The sequence below is a fragment of the Salmo salar genome, chromosome 26 (assembly GCF_965601325.2).
Source record: "Salmo salar chromosome 26, fSalSal1, whole genome shotgun sequence".
NCBI lineage: Eukaryota > Metazoa > Chordata > Actinopteri > Salmoniformes > Salmonidae > Salmo > Salmo salar.
The window spans coordinates 42,427,895-42,441,070 of record NC_138316.1 but is presented as its reverse complement, the minus strand read 5'-3'; the positions used below and the strand labels follow the sequence as shown (position 1 = coordinate 42,441,070).

General features: G+C 41.9%; 1 protein-coding gene across 1 annotated transcript in view; it reads left to right on the top strand.

Annotated features, from left to right (window-relative positions):
- Positions 1–475: 475 nt before the first annotated feature.
- LOC106562707 (integrin alpha-11) overlaps positions 476–13,176 on the top strand; it is a 141,539-nt gene continuing 128,838 nt past the window's right edge. The window contains exon 1 of the mRNA XM_045708429.2: positions 476–690. Within this exon, the coding sequence (XP_045564385.1) occupies positions 639–690 (52 nt within the window). The 5' untranslated portion in view covers positions 476–638. The remainder of the gene's footprint in view (positions 691–13,176) is intronic.

Genomic DNA, 13,176 nt, shown 5'->3' with positions numbered 1-13,176 from the left:
GTAAATAACAATTTGTTCTTAACTGACTTGCCTAGTTAAATAAAGGTTAAATACATTTTTAAAATAAAAATAAAATAAATAATCCACTTCATTGTTAATCAAATCGTATTTGTGACATGCGCCGAATACAACATGTGTAGACTTTACAGTGAAATGCTGACTGACAAGCCCATAACCAACCATGCAGTTGAAGAAAGTCTACTTTATCATCAGTATATTTGGTAGCAGAAGAGAGAGGACACGTATTGCTTCAACCATAACATACCAAGACACACTGTAGTTTTAAAAGTAATGGAATGACTGTATTCAAACTCCATCAACTTTGCCTCTGATTATCCAGAGGAACTGATCCAAGATCTGTGCTTGCGGTGGATAGCGTGTGTGTGTCTCCGCTCACTGCTCTGTCTGAGTAGCAGAGGGACTGAGAGGAGAGTCCTGTCTGCTGGTTCAACGTGGACCTCCTTTCAGTTCAGCCACAGTCCCCTCCTACCTCCTCAGATATAGTGAGCGTTTTGACTAGCCGTGGAGTCAACCAGAGCTGAATCTTTAACAGAGCACGCTGCTGGGTCTCTCTGCCTCAGCCCCCAGACACACACACACACACACCATACACACACACACACACACCGACCAAACACATGGAGTACTGCCGCGCTGTGTTTCTCTGGATCTGCTGCAGCCTGTTGCCAGGTGAGCTTGTGTGTGTGTGTGTGTGTGTGTGTGTGTGTGTGTGTGTGTGTGTGTGTGTGTGTGTGTGTGTGTGTGTGTGTGTGTGTGTGTGTGTGTGTGTGTGTGTGTGTGTGTGTGTGTGTGTGTGTGTGTGTGTGTGTGTGTGTGTGTGTGTGTGTGTGTGGTCCTATGCCTGTGTACAATAAGTAGTAGTTATTACATTTTATTTATTCCAGCTCTCTCTGGAAGGCACATAAATCGTTTGCAGCATAGCTTTTATAGGAGCTAAAGTTAGTCTAATGTTTGCATAAGAAGAGGCAGACAGTCTAGCTTTCAGTTCTCCAATATTTATATGGAAATGTAGACAGGAATATAATTCCACGGTGTCCTAAGTGAAGTGGCTTTCTGGAGAACTAGTAAATGAGTCTCTTCTCTCGTGCAGCGAATATGTCAAACTACTATAATATCAGTCTCATATCTTGATCTACTCTAATATCTAAGTTTTATATCTTAGTCTCATATCTTAATCTCATATCTAGAAATACTCTGATACCTTAGTATCATATCTCGAACTAATCTCATTTCTTAGTCTCATAATTTAGTCTCACATATCTTAGTATAATATCTCGAACTAATCTCATATCTTAGTCTCATAATTTAGTCTCACATATTTTAGTATCATATCTCGAACTAATCTCATATCTTAGTCTCATAATTTAGTCTCACATATCTTAGTATCATATCTCGAACTACTCTCATATCTTAGTCTCATAATTTAGTCTCACATATCTTAGTATCATATCTCGAACTAATCTCATATCTTAGTCTCATAATTTAGTCTCACATATCTTAGTATAATATCTTGAACTACTCTCATATCTTAGTGTCATATCTGCATTACATCGGCCGTGATTGGGAGTCCCATAGGGCGGCGCACAGTCTTATATCTTAAACTACTATAATATTTTAGTCTCATATCTTATATCATACTGTGTGAGAGAGATGGGTGCTGAGTTGGCTTATTGAAGGGATGCGCTGGTTCCCTCAGGTTTGACAGAGGTGCTCTGTCTCTCATTGAAAGCAGGTGTGTCCTTTGAAATGAAAGGTGGTGCTATCTGTTTAGAAACTAAGCGCTCAGAGTTTCCAGCATCTGGAAATGTGTGGTGCACAGCCAGAACTGGGGTCAATTACCAGTAAAATTACAATAGCAGCAACATATTGAAGTGGAATAGAGAGAGAGAGAGAGAGAGAGAGAGAGAGATAATGGGTTGTTTGAATTTCCTATGGCTATATGACCTGAATTGTATAACCTGATATGATATGGACTGCACCCCGCTGTCGATCTTCATCTATTTTAATTATATGGTAATATGAGATTGGACCAATGTCAAGAGAGATTGCTATGACAGGTGGCTTCCAAAGAGTGCACACGGCTCACAATACTGGTAGCCATACATTCTGTATATATTAGTGTAATTTCTTCAGTCTATGGCAATGTACAGTATGTCACTGTTTAAGTCATTTGGAAATGGCTGACGTTTCTTGTCCTTACTGCTTTCCAGAAATGTACTACTGACCTTAATCTAACAAGCAGTTGGATAGCACTAGGTTCCCATGGTTTTTACACCCTCTTGTTGAAGTAGACTAGCTATTATTAATCTTTGATTAGACGATGTTAGATGACATGAGGCCTGAGGGTGGAGCAGTAGAGGAAATGTCTACTGGAAATATTTGCTGAGGTAGAGGAATTTGATGTTGGGTCCAAGTTTTGGACACATACAGTCTTGCCGAGGGGAGGAGAGGTCAACCTTGCGAACACAGAAACAGTCTGGAATGAGAGAGAGAAGCTGTTTGGCCGGACTGGGAAAGAAGCTCTGACAATAAGACGCGAAGGGGCTGCATTCAAGATTTGATTTATTTATTGTGGTAGTTTGCTTCACTAAATGTCCTGTTTGAACGAGGCTGCTTAACATGGTCAGAATGGTGGTAGCGGGGATAGTGACATAGCAAAATGTCATGGCATACATGCTGATGACAACTCATTGAGTGAAAAACTGAGGGAGCTGTGGCAGCAAAGTTAGTGGGCTTCAAGCCTTTAGTCAATAAGGACAAACTCAGTGGACACTCATCCAGACAGAGCCTCCGTCTGGGGCAAACAATGTACCTTCTGAAGCAGACCTAAGGTCATTTGGTGCTGTCATTTCCACAGAGGATGAGGGTTTGCTGAAGGGTTGGCTGGATCGTTATGACATATTCACAGCTGTCCACTGCTGCTGTCTATATGTGATCTTGCAGCTGTAACCAGTTGCAGCACTGTGGATGGGGCTTCCTTCATGTAGAATGTATTTAGAGATTGAAACAGTGAGCCACATGAAGAGTGCACAGTCTGTTTGAGGTATGAACAGCCTGCGGGCATTCAACGGTTTTCCAAAGCTGTCACACAAGCCTGGCCGTGTTGTCAAGACAACACTTTACTTGTTAGGCCTGAGTGCGAGAGGGCAGGTTTAGAGGGCCAGGTTGGACTTGTTACACTGCTCATTGAGTTTTATGGGTTCATTAAGCGAGCAGTGTCAAATCTCGCTCGGGCTGCACAAAAACACACAAAAACTGTTTAAAGTAAATAGTGGAGTTTGAAAATGGTGTTGCTTTTTAAAAAATCCGGTCGTTACCAATTTCTTCGCTCACATACAGTCTGTATTCTTCACCTGTTAGATGCCTAACGCAACACGTTGTCCTCGTACAGCATGTTTATCCCAACGCAACACGTTGTCCTCGTACAGCATGTTTATCCCAACGCAACACGTTGTCCTCGTACAGCATGTTTATCCCAACGCAACACGTTGTCCTCGTACAGCATGTTTATCCCAACTCAACACGTTGTCCTCGTACAGCATGTTTATCCCAATGCAACATGTTTGTCCTCGTACATCATGTTTATCCCAACGCTACATGTTTGTCCTCGTACATCATGTTTATCCCAACGCTACATGTTTGTCCTCGTACATCATGTTTATCCCAACGCTACATGTTTGTCCTCGTACATCATGTTTATCCCAACGCTACATGTTTGTCCTCGTACATCATGTTTATCCCAACGCTACATGTTTGTCCTCGTACAGCATGTTTATCCCAACGCTACATGTTTGTCCTCGTACATCATGTTTATCCCAACGCAACATGTTTGTCCTCGTACATCATGTTTATCCCAACGCTACATGTTTGTCCTCGTACATCATGTTTATCCCAACGCAACATGTTTGTCCTCGTACATCATGTTTATCCCAACGCTACATGTTTGTCCTCGTACAGCATGTTTATCCCAACGCTACATGTTTGTCCTCGTACATCATGTTTATCCCAACGCTACATGTTTGTCCTCGTACATCATGTTTATCCCAACGCTACATGTTTGTCCTCGTACAGCATGTTTGTCCCAACGCTACATGTTTGTCCTCGTACATCATGTTTATCCCAACGCTACATGTTTGTCCTCGTACAGCATGTTTATCCCAACGCTACATGTTTGTCCTCGTACATCATGTTTATCCCAACGCTACATGTTTGTCCTCGTACATCATGTTTATCCCAACGCTACATGTTTGTCCTCGTACAGCATGTTTATCCCAACGCTACATGTTTGTCCTCGTACATCATGTTTATCCCAACGCAACATGTTTGTCCTCGTACAGCATGTTTATCCCAACGCTACATGTTTGTCCTCGTACATCATGTTTATCCCAACGCAACATGTTTGTCCTCGTACATCATGTTTATCCCAACGCAACATGTTTGTCCTCGTACATCATGTTTATCCCAACGCTACATGTTTGTCCTCGTACAGCATGTTTATCCCAACGCTACATGTTTGTCCTCGTACATCATGTTTATCCCAACGCTACATGTTTGTCCTCGTACATCATGTTTATCCCAACGCAACATGTTTGTCCTCGTACATCATGTTTATCCCAACGCAACATGTTTGTCCTCGTACATCATGTTTATCCCAACGCTACATGTTTGTCCTCGTACAGCATGTTTATCCCAACGCTACATGTTTGTCCTCGTACAGCATGTTTATCCCAACGCTACATGTTTGTCCTCGTACAGCATGTTTATCCCAACGCTACATGTTTGTCCTCGTACATCATGTTTATCCCAACGCTACATGTTTGTCCTCGTACAGCATGTTTATCCCAACGCTACATGTTTGTCCTCGTACATCATGTTTATCCCAACGCTACATGTTTGTCCTCGTACATCATGTTTATCCCAACGCTACATGTTTTTCCTCATACAGAGCCCTCAGTAATTATTGGGACAGTGCATAATTTTCTCTTCTTTGGGCTCTAAACTCCAAAACTGTGGATTTGAAACAATGACTATGCTGTTAAATTGCAGACTGTCATCTTTAATTTGAGGGTAAATTCATCCATGTTGGGTGAACTGTTTAGAAACATAGCACTTTTTGTACACAGTCAGACTGTGACAGTCCCTTCATTTTAAGGGACCAAAAAAATTTGAACAAATTCTCTTATATGTGTATAAAAGTAGTAAAAAGTTAAGAATTTGGTCCCATATTCATAGCACTCAATGACTACATCAAGCTTGTGACTCCACACATTTGATGGATGCATTTGCTGTTTGTTTTGGTTGTGTTTCAGATTATTTTGTGCCCAAAATAAATTAATGGTAAATAATGTATTGTTTCATTTTATTGTACATGAGAATATAATATGTTTCTGAACAATTCTACAGTAATGTGGATGCTAACATGATTACGGTTAATCCTGAATGAATTGTGAATAATGATGAGTGAGAAAGTTACAGACGCACAAATATTGTAGCCCCAGGAAATGCTAACATTTCACCATTACAATAACAGGGAGGGGGGGTTATGATATTTGTGCATCTGTAACTTTCTCACTATGTAGAAAACGTGCTGTAATTTCTAAACGGTTCACCCGATATCGTGAAAATACCCTCAAATTAAAGCTGACAGACTGCATAGTCATTGTTTGATTTCAAATCTAAACTTTTGAAGTACTGTACAGGGTCAATGTCCCAATAATGAATCAGTATGTCATTCAGCCTGTCCTTAGACACTGACTGTTGCAGTTATGAATGTCCTGATGTCTCCACAGTGGCTTACAGCTGTGTATGACAACTCACCCCAGACCTGCTCTGCAGGCATGGCTTATACAGTACATGGCACTGCTTCAAGCTCTGCCACGGAGGATTTTGTTAACCCTGGGAGGGCTTAGAGCTGGCCGAGAAGGCAGACAGCTTGCTTAGCAGTGCCCAACTCCTGTGTGGAAGTGGCACATCTGGTGCCAGATACTCCATCATGACTCACATCCCATCATGTCACCAGCACCATCCATTGTGAAGCATCTTTCAACAGGGCTCAGATGAGCTTTCCAGAGAAAAGCCATCCAGTGCAAGAAGATCCAGAACGGGCCAACTAAAAGATGCTGAGTTGCACCTTTTACCTCATGTGAGGTGTACACCTCCAATCGCAGGGCTGCTCTTTTGTGCGCGATCTGCAATGTGAATTCCTTCATAAAGTACAGAGAACGTTTGACCGTTTCATATTAGAATCTGGAACATTGACTTCTCCACCACTTATAGGTGAACCAATGAAGGTTGATTTTCAGAGAGGTGGTGGGGAGCTGCCGTCTCACCATGCGGATTTGGTTAAAACTCAATCTGCTGGCCCAGAATCTTGGCCTGTGGGTAACAGTCATGCCCTGAAGCATTATGACTGTTACCCACACACAGACCAGCATGGCAGACGCTGTGAGGTGGCCATGTGCGTGGAGATGAAGTCTTTCACATCTTCCCTGAAAGGCCCCCGTGTCTATGTTTGACAAATTGTAGAAGAGTTATTTTGTTCAGCACTGTGTAGAGCTGTGTATGATGCATCCAAGTCCCAGGTCACATTATGGGCGTTGCATGCATCCTTTTAAAGGGCATCAGCATCCCCTCTCATGAACTGAAACCTGACCATAACGCTGATTGCCCTTTGAGTAGCATGAAGCTCCATCAAGTCCTGTGTGAGGATCCATTCTAGCAGGCCTTGCACCCCTGGCTGTTCATAGTGCACCCGTGGGTCGTCTCTCCATCAGTGGGGCTGCGGTGGAGCTCCTGCAGCTTGGCAGTGGCTGGCCGGTCGGGCCCGTGGTTTATTTATCTGGGCAGAAGAGCCGGTACACAGGAAAACCGGCAAGACTCTGGCCTAGCTTTAGGAGCTGCTGATATTACTGGGAATATTAAATTGCTCTGCCACGTTAGGGGTTTGAAATGGAAACTGGATCTCCTCCCCATCTCACGCTTTCACCTCCACTCTTTCCGTCTCTCGCTCATTTTCTCTCTATGTTGTTCTTTTTGCTCTCTCTTTTTCTTGGTAGGAAGTACAGCAAAGCTGCTCTGTGATGGTATCTGGGATAGTTTTCTTTCTATAACGAGCCTCGAAGACATCAAAGCGCCGGCTAGAGGAGTCATTTGTGTTTATGTGTACTTAAGACGGCACGCCTAGAAAAATTATGAAAACCCATATGGGAAAGAATTCAAATACACCACCTGCTGTGAAAAATTATAGCTGTTCAGCACCATTTCTTCCACCATTTAGCAGCATTTTTTATTTCAGCTAGAATTAAAATACTTGTTGACTCCCTCTGGATAATATTTTGGGGGGAGATCAAAGAACAGCTGACCATGTGAACCATTCATGCAACAGGAAATGAGCAATGTGGGGAATATGTCAATATTTAGATTGAACTGCAAACTGTACATTGCAGTGATGGTAGCCATGAATGGATGTTTTCTCCAACCAGAACATATATTTTATGACCGTGTCATTCAATTTGGCAGGAAACAATGTGATGCCTTATCAACAACTGAACCATTTAGCAATAACATATGCTAGATTTACAGTGCCTTCGGAAAGTATTCAGACCCCTTGTCTTTTTCCACATTTTGTTAGGTACAAGCCTTATTCGTAACGGCTGTCGTAGAGAGGGGACCAAGGCGCAGCGTGTTGAGTGCTCATAGTGAATATTTATTTTAACTCAGAATACTAAAGACAAAATAACAAACAAACAGGTACACAGACTAACTAAACAGAAAATAACTACCCACAAACACAGGTGGAAAAAAACCCTACTTAAGTATGATCTCCAATTAGAGACAACGAGAACCAGCTGCCTCTAATTGGAGATCATCCCCCCCAAAATCAACATAGAAATAGAAAACTAGAACTAAACATAGATATAGAAAACATAGAAAAACACAAAACACCCCCTGTCACACCCTGACCTACTCTACCATAGAAAATAACATCTTACAATGGTCAGGACGTGACATTATTCTAAAATTGATTACATTGTGTCACGTCCTGACCAGTATAGAGTATATTTGGTTATTGTAGTTTGGTCAGGACGTGGCAGAGGGGAGTTGATGTATGTTTATGGGGTTTGTCACTGGTCTATGTTTGTGTTTCTATGTCTAGTTAATTGGGGTTGGACTCTCAATTGAAGGCAGGTGTGTTGAGTTGCCTTTGATTGGGAGTCCAATATAGTGGGGTGTGTTTGTCTTTGTGTTTCGTGGGTAGTTGTTTTTTGCACTGATAGTTATAGCCTGCGAAACTGTCTCCTGTCGTGTTGTCTGCATTTATTGTTTTTTCGTGATCAACGTGTTTAATAAACATGATGTTGAGCACACAACCTGCTGCGTATTGGTCCACGTTCTCCGACAGTGATTTCGCGATATCGTCAGAAGATGAGGTTCGTGACACATTGTTTCTTTTCCTCATCAATCTATACACAATACACCATAATGACAAAGCAAAAACTGTTTTTTAGAAATGTTTGCTAATATTTTACAAAAATGTAAAACTGAAATATCACATTTACATAAGTATTCAGACCTTTTACTCAGTACTTTGTTGAAGCACCTTTGACAGTGATTACAGACTTGAGTCTTCATGGGTATGATGCTACAAGCTTGGCACACCTGTAATTGGGGAGTTTCTCTCATTCTTCTTTGCAGATCCTCTCAAACTCTTTCAGATTGGATGTGGAGCGTTGCTGCACAGCAATCCAGAGATGTTTCATCGGGTTCAAGTCCGGGCTCTGGCTGGGCCACTCAAGGACATTCAGAGACTTGTCCCGAAGCCACTCCTGCGTTGTCTTGGCTGTGTGCTTAGGGTTGTTCTCTTATTTTAAGGTGAACCTTTGCCCCAGTCTGAGGTCCTGAGCGCTCTGGAGCAGGTTTTCATCAAGGATCTCTCTGTACTTTGCTCCGTTCATCTTTGCCTCGATCCTGACTAGTCTCCCAGTCCCTGCTGCGCGAAAAACATCCCCACAGCATGATGCTGCCACCACCATGCTTCACTGTAGAGATGGTGCAAGGTTTCCTCCAGATGTGACGCTTGGCATTCAGGGCAAAGAGTTCGATCTTGGTTTCATCAGACCAGAGAATCTTGTTTCTCATGGTCTGAAAGTCTTTAGGTGTCTTTTGGCAAACTCCAAGCGGGCTGTCATGTGCCTTTTACTGAGGAGTGGCTTCCATCTGGTCACTCTGATTGGTGGAGTGCTGCGGAGATGGTTGTCCTTCTGGAAGGTTCTCCCAGCTCCACAGAGGAACTCCCTGACCAAGGCCCTTCTCCCAGTTTGGCCAGGCTGCCAGCTCTAGGAAGAGTTTTGGTGGTTCCTGTCACATATATTCCCTCTCCGGCGCTCGAGGTCAACAGGCTGCTCATTATTACGCACATTATTACGCACATTATTACGCACACTTCTCACCAGCACCTCATCAGACCTGGACTCCATCACCTGCCAGATTACCTTCCCTATAAATGTCACTCCCTTTGATTCTTTCCCTAGGCATTATTGTTTCTGTTCCAGTGTTCATGTCTGTACGCTACCCGTGTTTCTTGTTTTGTTCTATGTTCATTTATTTATTAAATACACTCCCTGAACTTGCTTCCCGACTCCCAGCGTACATGTTACAATTCCAAACTTCTTCCATTTAAGAATGATGGAGGCCACTGTGTTCTTGGGGACCTTCAATGCTGCAGAAATGTTTTGGGATCCTTCCCCAGATCTGTGCCTCGACACTTGGTATTTGGTATTTTATTAGGATCCCCATTAGCTGTTGCAAAAGCAGCAGCTACTCTTCCTGGGGTCCACACAAAACATGAAACATAATACAGAATGACATACTACAGAACAGTAATAGACAAGAACAGCTCAAGGAAAGAACTACATGCATTTTTAAAAAGGCACACGTAGCCTACATATCAATGCATACACACAAACTATCTAGGTCAAAGAGCGGAGAGGCGTTGTGCCACGAGGCGTTGTGCCACAATCCTGTCTTGGAGCTCTACGGACAATTCCTTTGACCTCATGGCTTGGTTTTTGCTCTGACATGCACTGTCAACTCTGGGACCTTATATACAGTGCCTTGCAAAAGTATTCACCCCCTTGGCATTTTTCCTATTTTGTTGTATTACAGCCTGTAATTGAAATAGATTTTTATTTGGATTTCATGTAATGGACATACACATAACAGTCCAAATTGGTGAAGTGAAATGAAGAAAATAAGTTTTTTCAAATCTTTTTAAAAAAAATTTACATTTAAACGGAAAAATGTTGAGTGCTTAAGTATTCACCCCCTTTGCTATGAAGCCCCTAAATAAGATCTGGTGCAACCAATTACCTTCAGAAGTCACATAACTAGTTAAAAAAGTCCACCTGTGTGCAATCTAAGTGTCACAGGATCTGTCACATGATCTCAGTATATATACACCTGTTCTGAAAGGCCCCAGAGTCTGCAACACCACTAAGCAAGGGGCACCACCAAGCAAGTGGCACCATGACGACCAAGGAGCTCTCCAACCAGGTCAGGGACACAGTTGTGGAAAAGTACAGATCAGGGTTGGGTTATAAAAAAAATATCCGAAACTTTGAACATCCCACAGAGCACCATTAAATCCATTATAAAAAAATTGAAATAATATGGCACCACAACAAACCTGCCAAGAGAGGGCCGCCCACCAAAACTCATGGACCAGGCAAGGAGGGCATTAATCAGAGAGGCAACAAAGAGACCAAGATAACCCTGAAGGAGCTGCAAAGCTCCACATCGGAGATTTAAGTATCTGTACCTACGACCACTTTAAGCCGTACACTCCACAGAGCTGGGCTTTACGGAAGAGTGGTCAGAAAAAAAGCCATTGCTTAAATAAAAAAAGAAGCAAACACGTTTGGTGTTCGCCAAAAGCATGTGGGTGACTCCCCAAACATATGGAAGAAGGTACTCTGGTTAGATGAGACTAAAACTGAGCTTTTTGGCCATCAAGGAAAACGCTATGTCCCCAAACCCAACACCTCTCATCACCCCGAGAACACCATCCCCACAGTGAAGCATGGTGGTGGCAGCATCATGCTGTGGGTATGTTTCTCATCGGCAGAGTCTGGGAAACTGGTCAGAATTGAAGGAATGATGGACGGTGCTAAAGACAGGGACATTTTTGAGGGAAACCTGATTCAGTCTTCAAGAGATTTGAGACTGGGACGGAGGTTCACCTTCCAGCAGGACAATGACCCTAAGCATACTGCTAAAGCAACACTCGGGTGGTTTAAAGGGACACTTTTAAATGTCTTGGAATGGCCTAGTACACCAGCGGAACCCATCCAACTTGAAGGAGCTAGAGCAGTTTTTCCCTGAAGAATGGGCAAAAATCCCAGTGGCTAGATGTGCCAAGCTTATAGAGACATACCCCAAGAGACTTGCAGCTGTAATTGCTGAAAAAGGTGGCTCTACAAAGTATTGACTTTGGGGTGGTGAATAGTTATTCAGGCTCAAATTCAAAATATTTAGCATCTTCAAAGTGGTTGTGTAAATCAAATGATACAAACCCCCCAAAAATGTATTTTAATTCCAGGTTGTAAGGCAACAAAATAGGAAAAATGCCAAGGGGGTGAATACTTTCGCAAGCCACTGTAGACCGCTGTGTGCCTTTCCAAATCATGTCCAATAAATTGATTTTACCACAGGTGGACTCCAATCAAGTTGTAGAAACATCTCAAGGATGATCAATGGAAACAGGATGAACCTGAGCTCAATTTTGAGTCTCATAGCAAAAGGTCTGAATACTTATGTAAATAAGGTTTTTCTGTTTTTTTGTTTTTAAAACATTTGCAAACATTTCTAAAAACCTATTTTTGCTTTGTCATTATGGGGTATTGTGTGTAGATTACTGAGGAAATTGTTTTATTTAATACATTTTAGAATAAGGCTGTAACGTAACAAAATGTGGAAAAAATCAAGGGATCTGAATACTTCCCGAAGGCACTGTATGCTCACATATACTCTTGTATAATTTCTCTTGACAGAGCAGCAACATCTGTTGGCAGAATATACTAGTGAGACATATATATTTTGGAGGATTATAAAGATATTTTTTCTGCAGTTGCAGTGCTCTCATTAGATTTCAATTCTTCAGCTGCCTTGAAAGCAGAGGTAATCTCCTTTAAAACTGGCAATGTGAAAAATCGAACTGTTGTAAAGAATGAACCACGACAGTACTATATTTCAAAGGAAATGGTTATCGTCCTGACTTTGACTTTGATACTCTTCTTTCATGGTATTGAATCCCAACTGTTAACTGCATCTCGCAAGTGACTGATGTTTCTTTCAAATGTATAGCCTACTTTCTATGAAAAAAAAAAAAATCATAAATTTAACTACTAGGGCCAGGACGATACCAGCAAAACTTGTTAGTATCGTAACAAAGAAACAAAACACAATGCGGATTTAAGATCTTTAGGAAAACGGCCCTAATGTTGAAACATACATCATTATGATGTCATCCAGAGTCACATGTATTTATTTTCTATCTATAGCTCACAATATTTTACATACAGCAGGTTTTTAAAGGACTGACTAGTTTGGTCTGCTTTGTGTTTACATTTTTGGCATGGAAAAAGAATTGTGATAATGGTATTGTCCTGGCCCTACTCACTATCAGTACCAGCAATTGAATAACGAGTTCCAATCCATTTCACATGTTTGTCCAATACACACTTTTCTCTGTCAAGTCCCTTTGTCCATCAAATGGAAATAAAAATGTACATGGCCATTTTCTGCTTCTAACTATTTATTTAATATATCAGCTCTCCATACTGCTCTAATTTTGGTAAAAATGATTAGCAATACACAACAGAACCATACCTGAACTGCCGCTTGTATAGTCTCTGAACCATTGGTTTGCCTCTCAGTGCTGAAGCTAACCCAACTTTGACCTTCTATGTCAGTTGTTATAAAACGATTTATTTGTTATGTCGCCTCATAAACTTTGTTGGTGCTTTTACGTTGTGATCCCAGTAACAAAATACATTTCCCACGGCGACCAGTTTTGATAGCCTTTAGCCTTACCCTCATCCTACTCCTCCTCTGTTCCTCGGGTGATTTGGAGGTAAACCCAGGCACTGCATGTCCCCA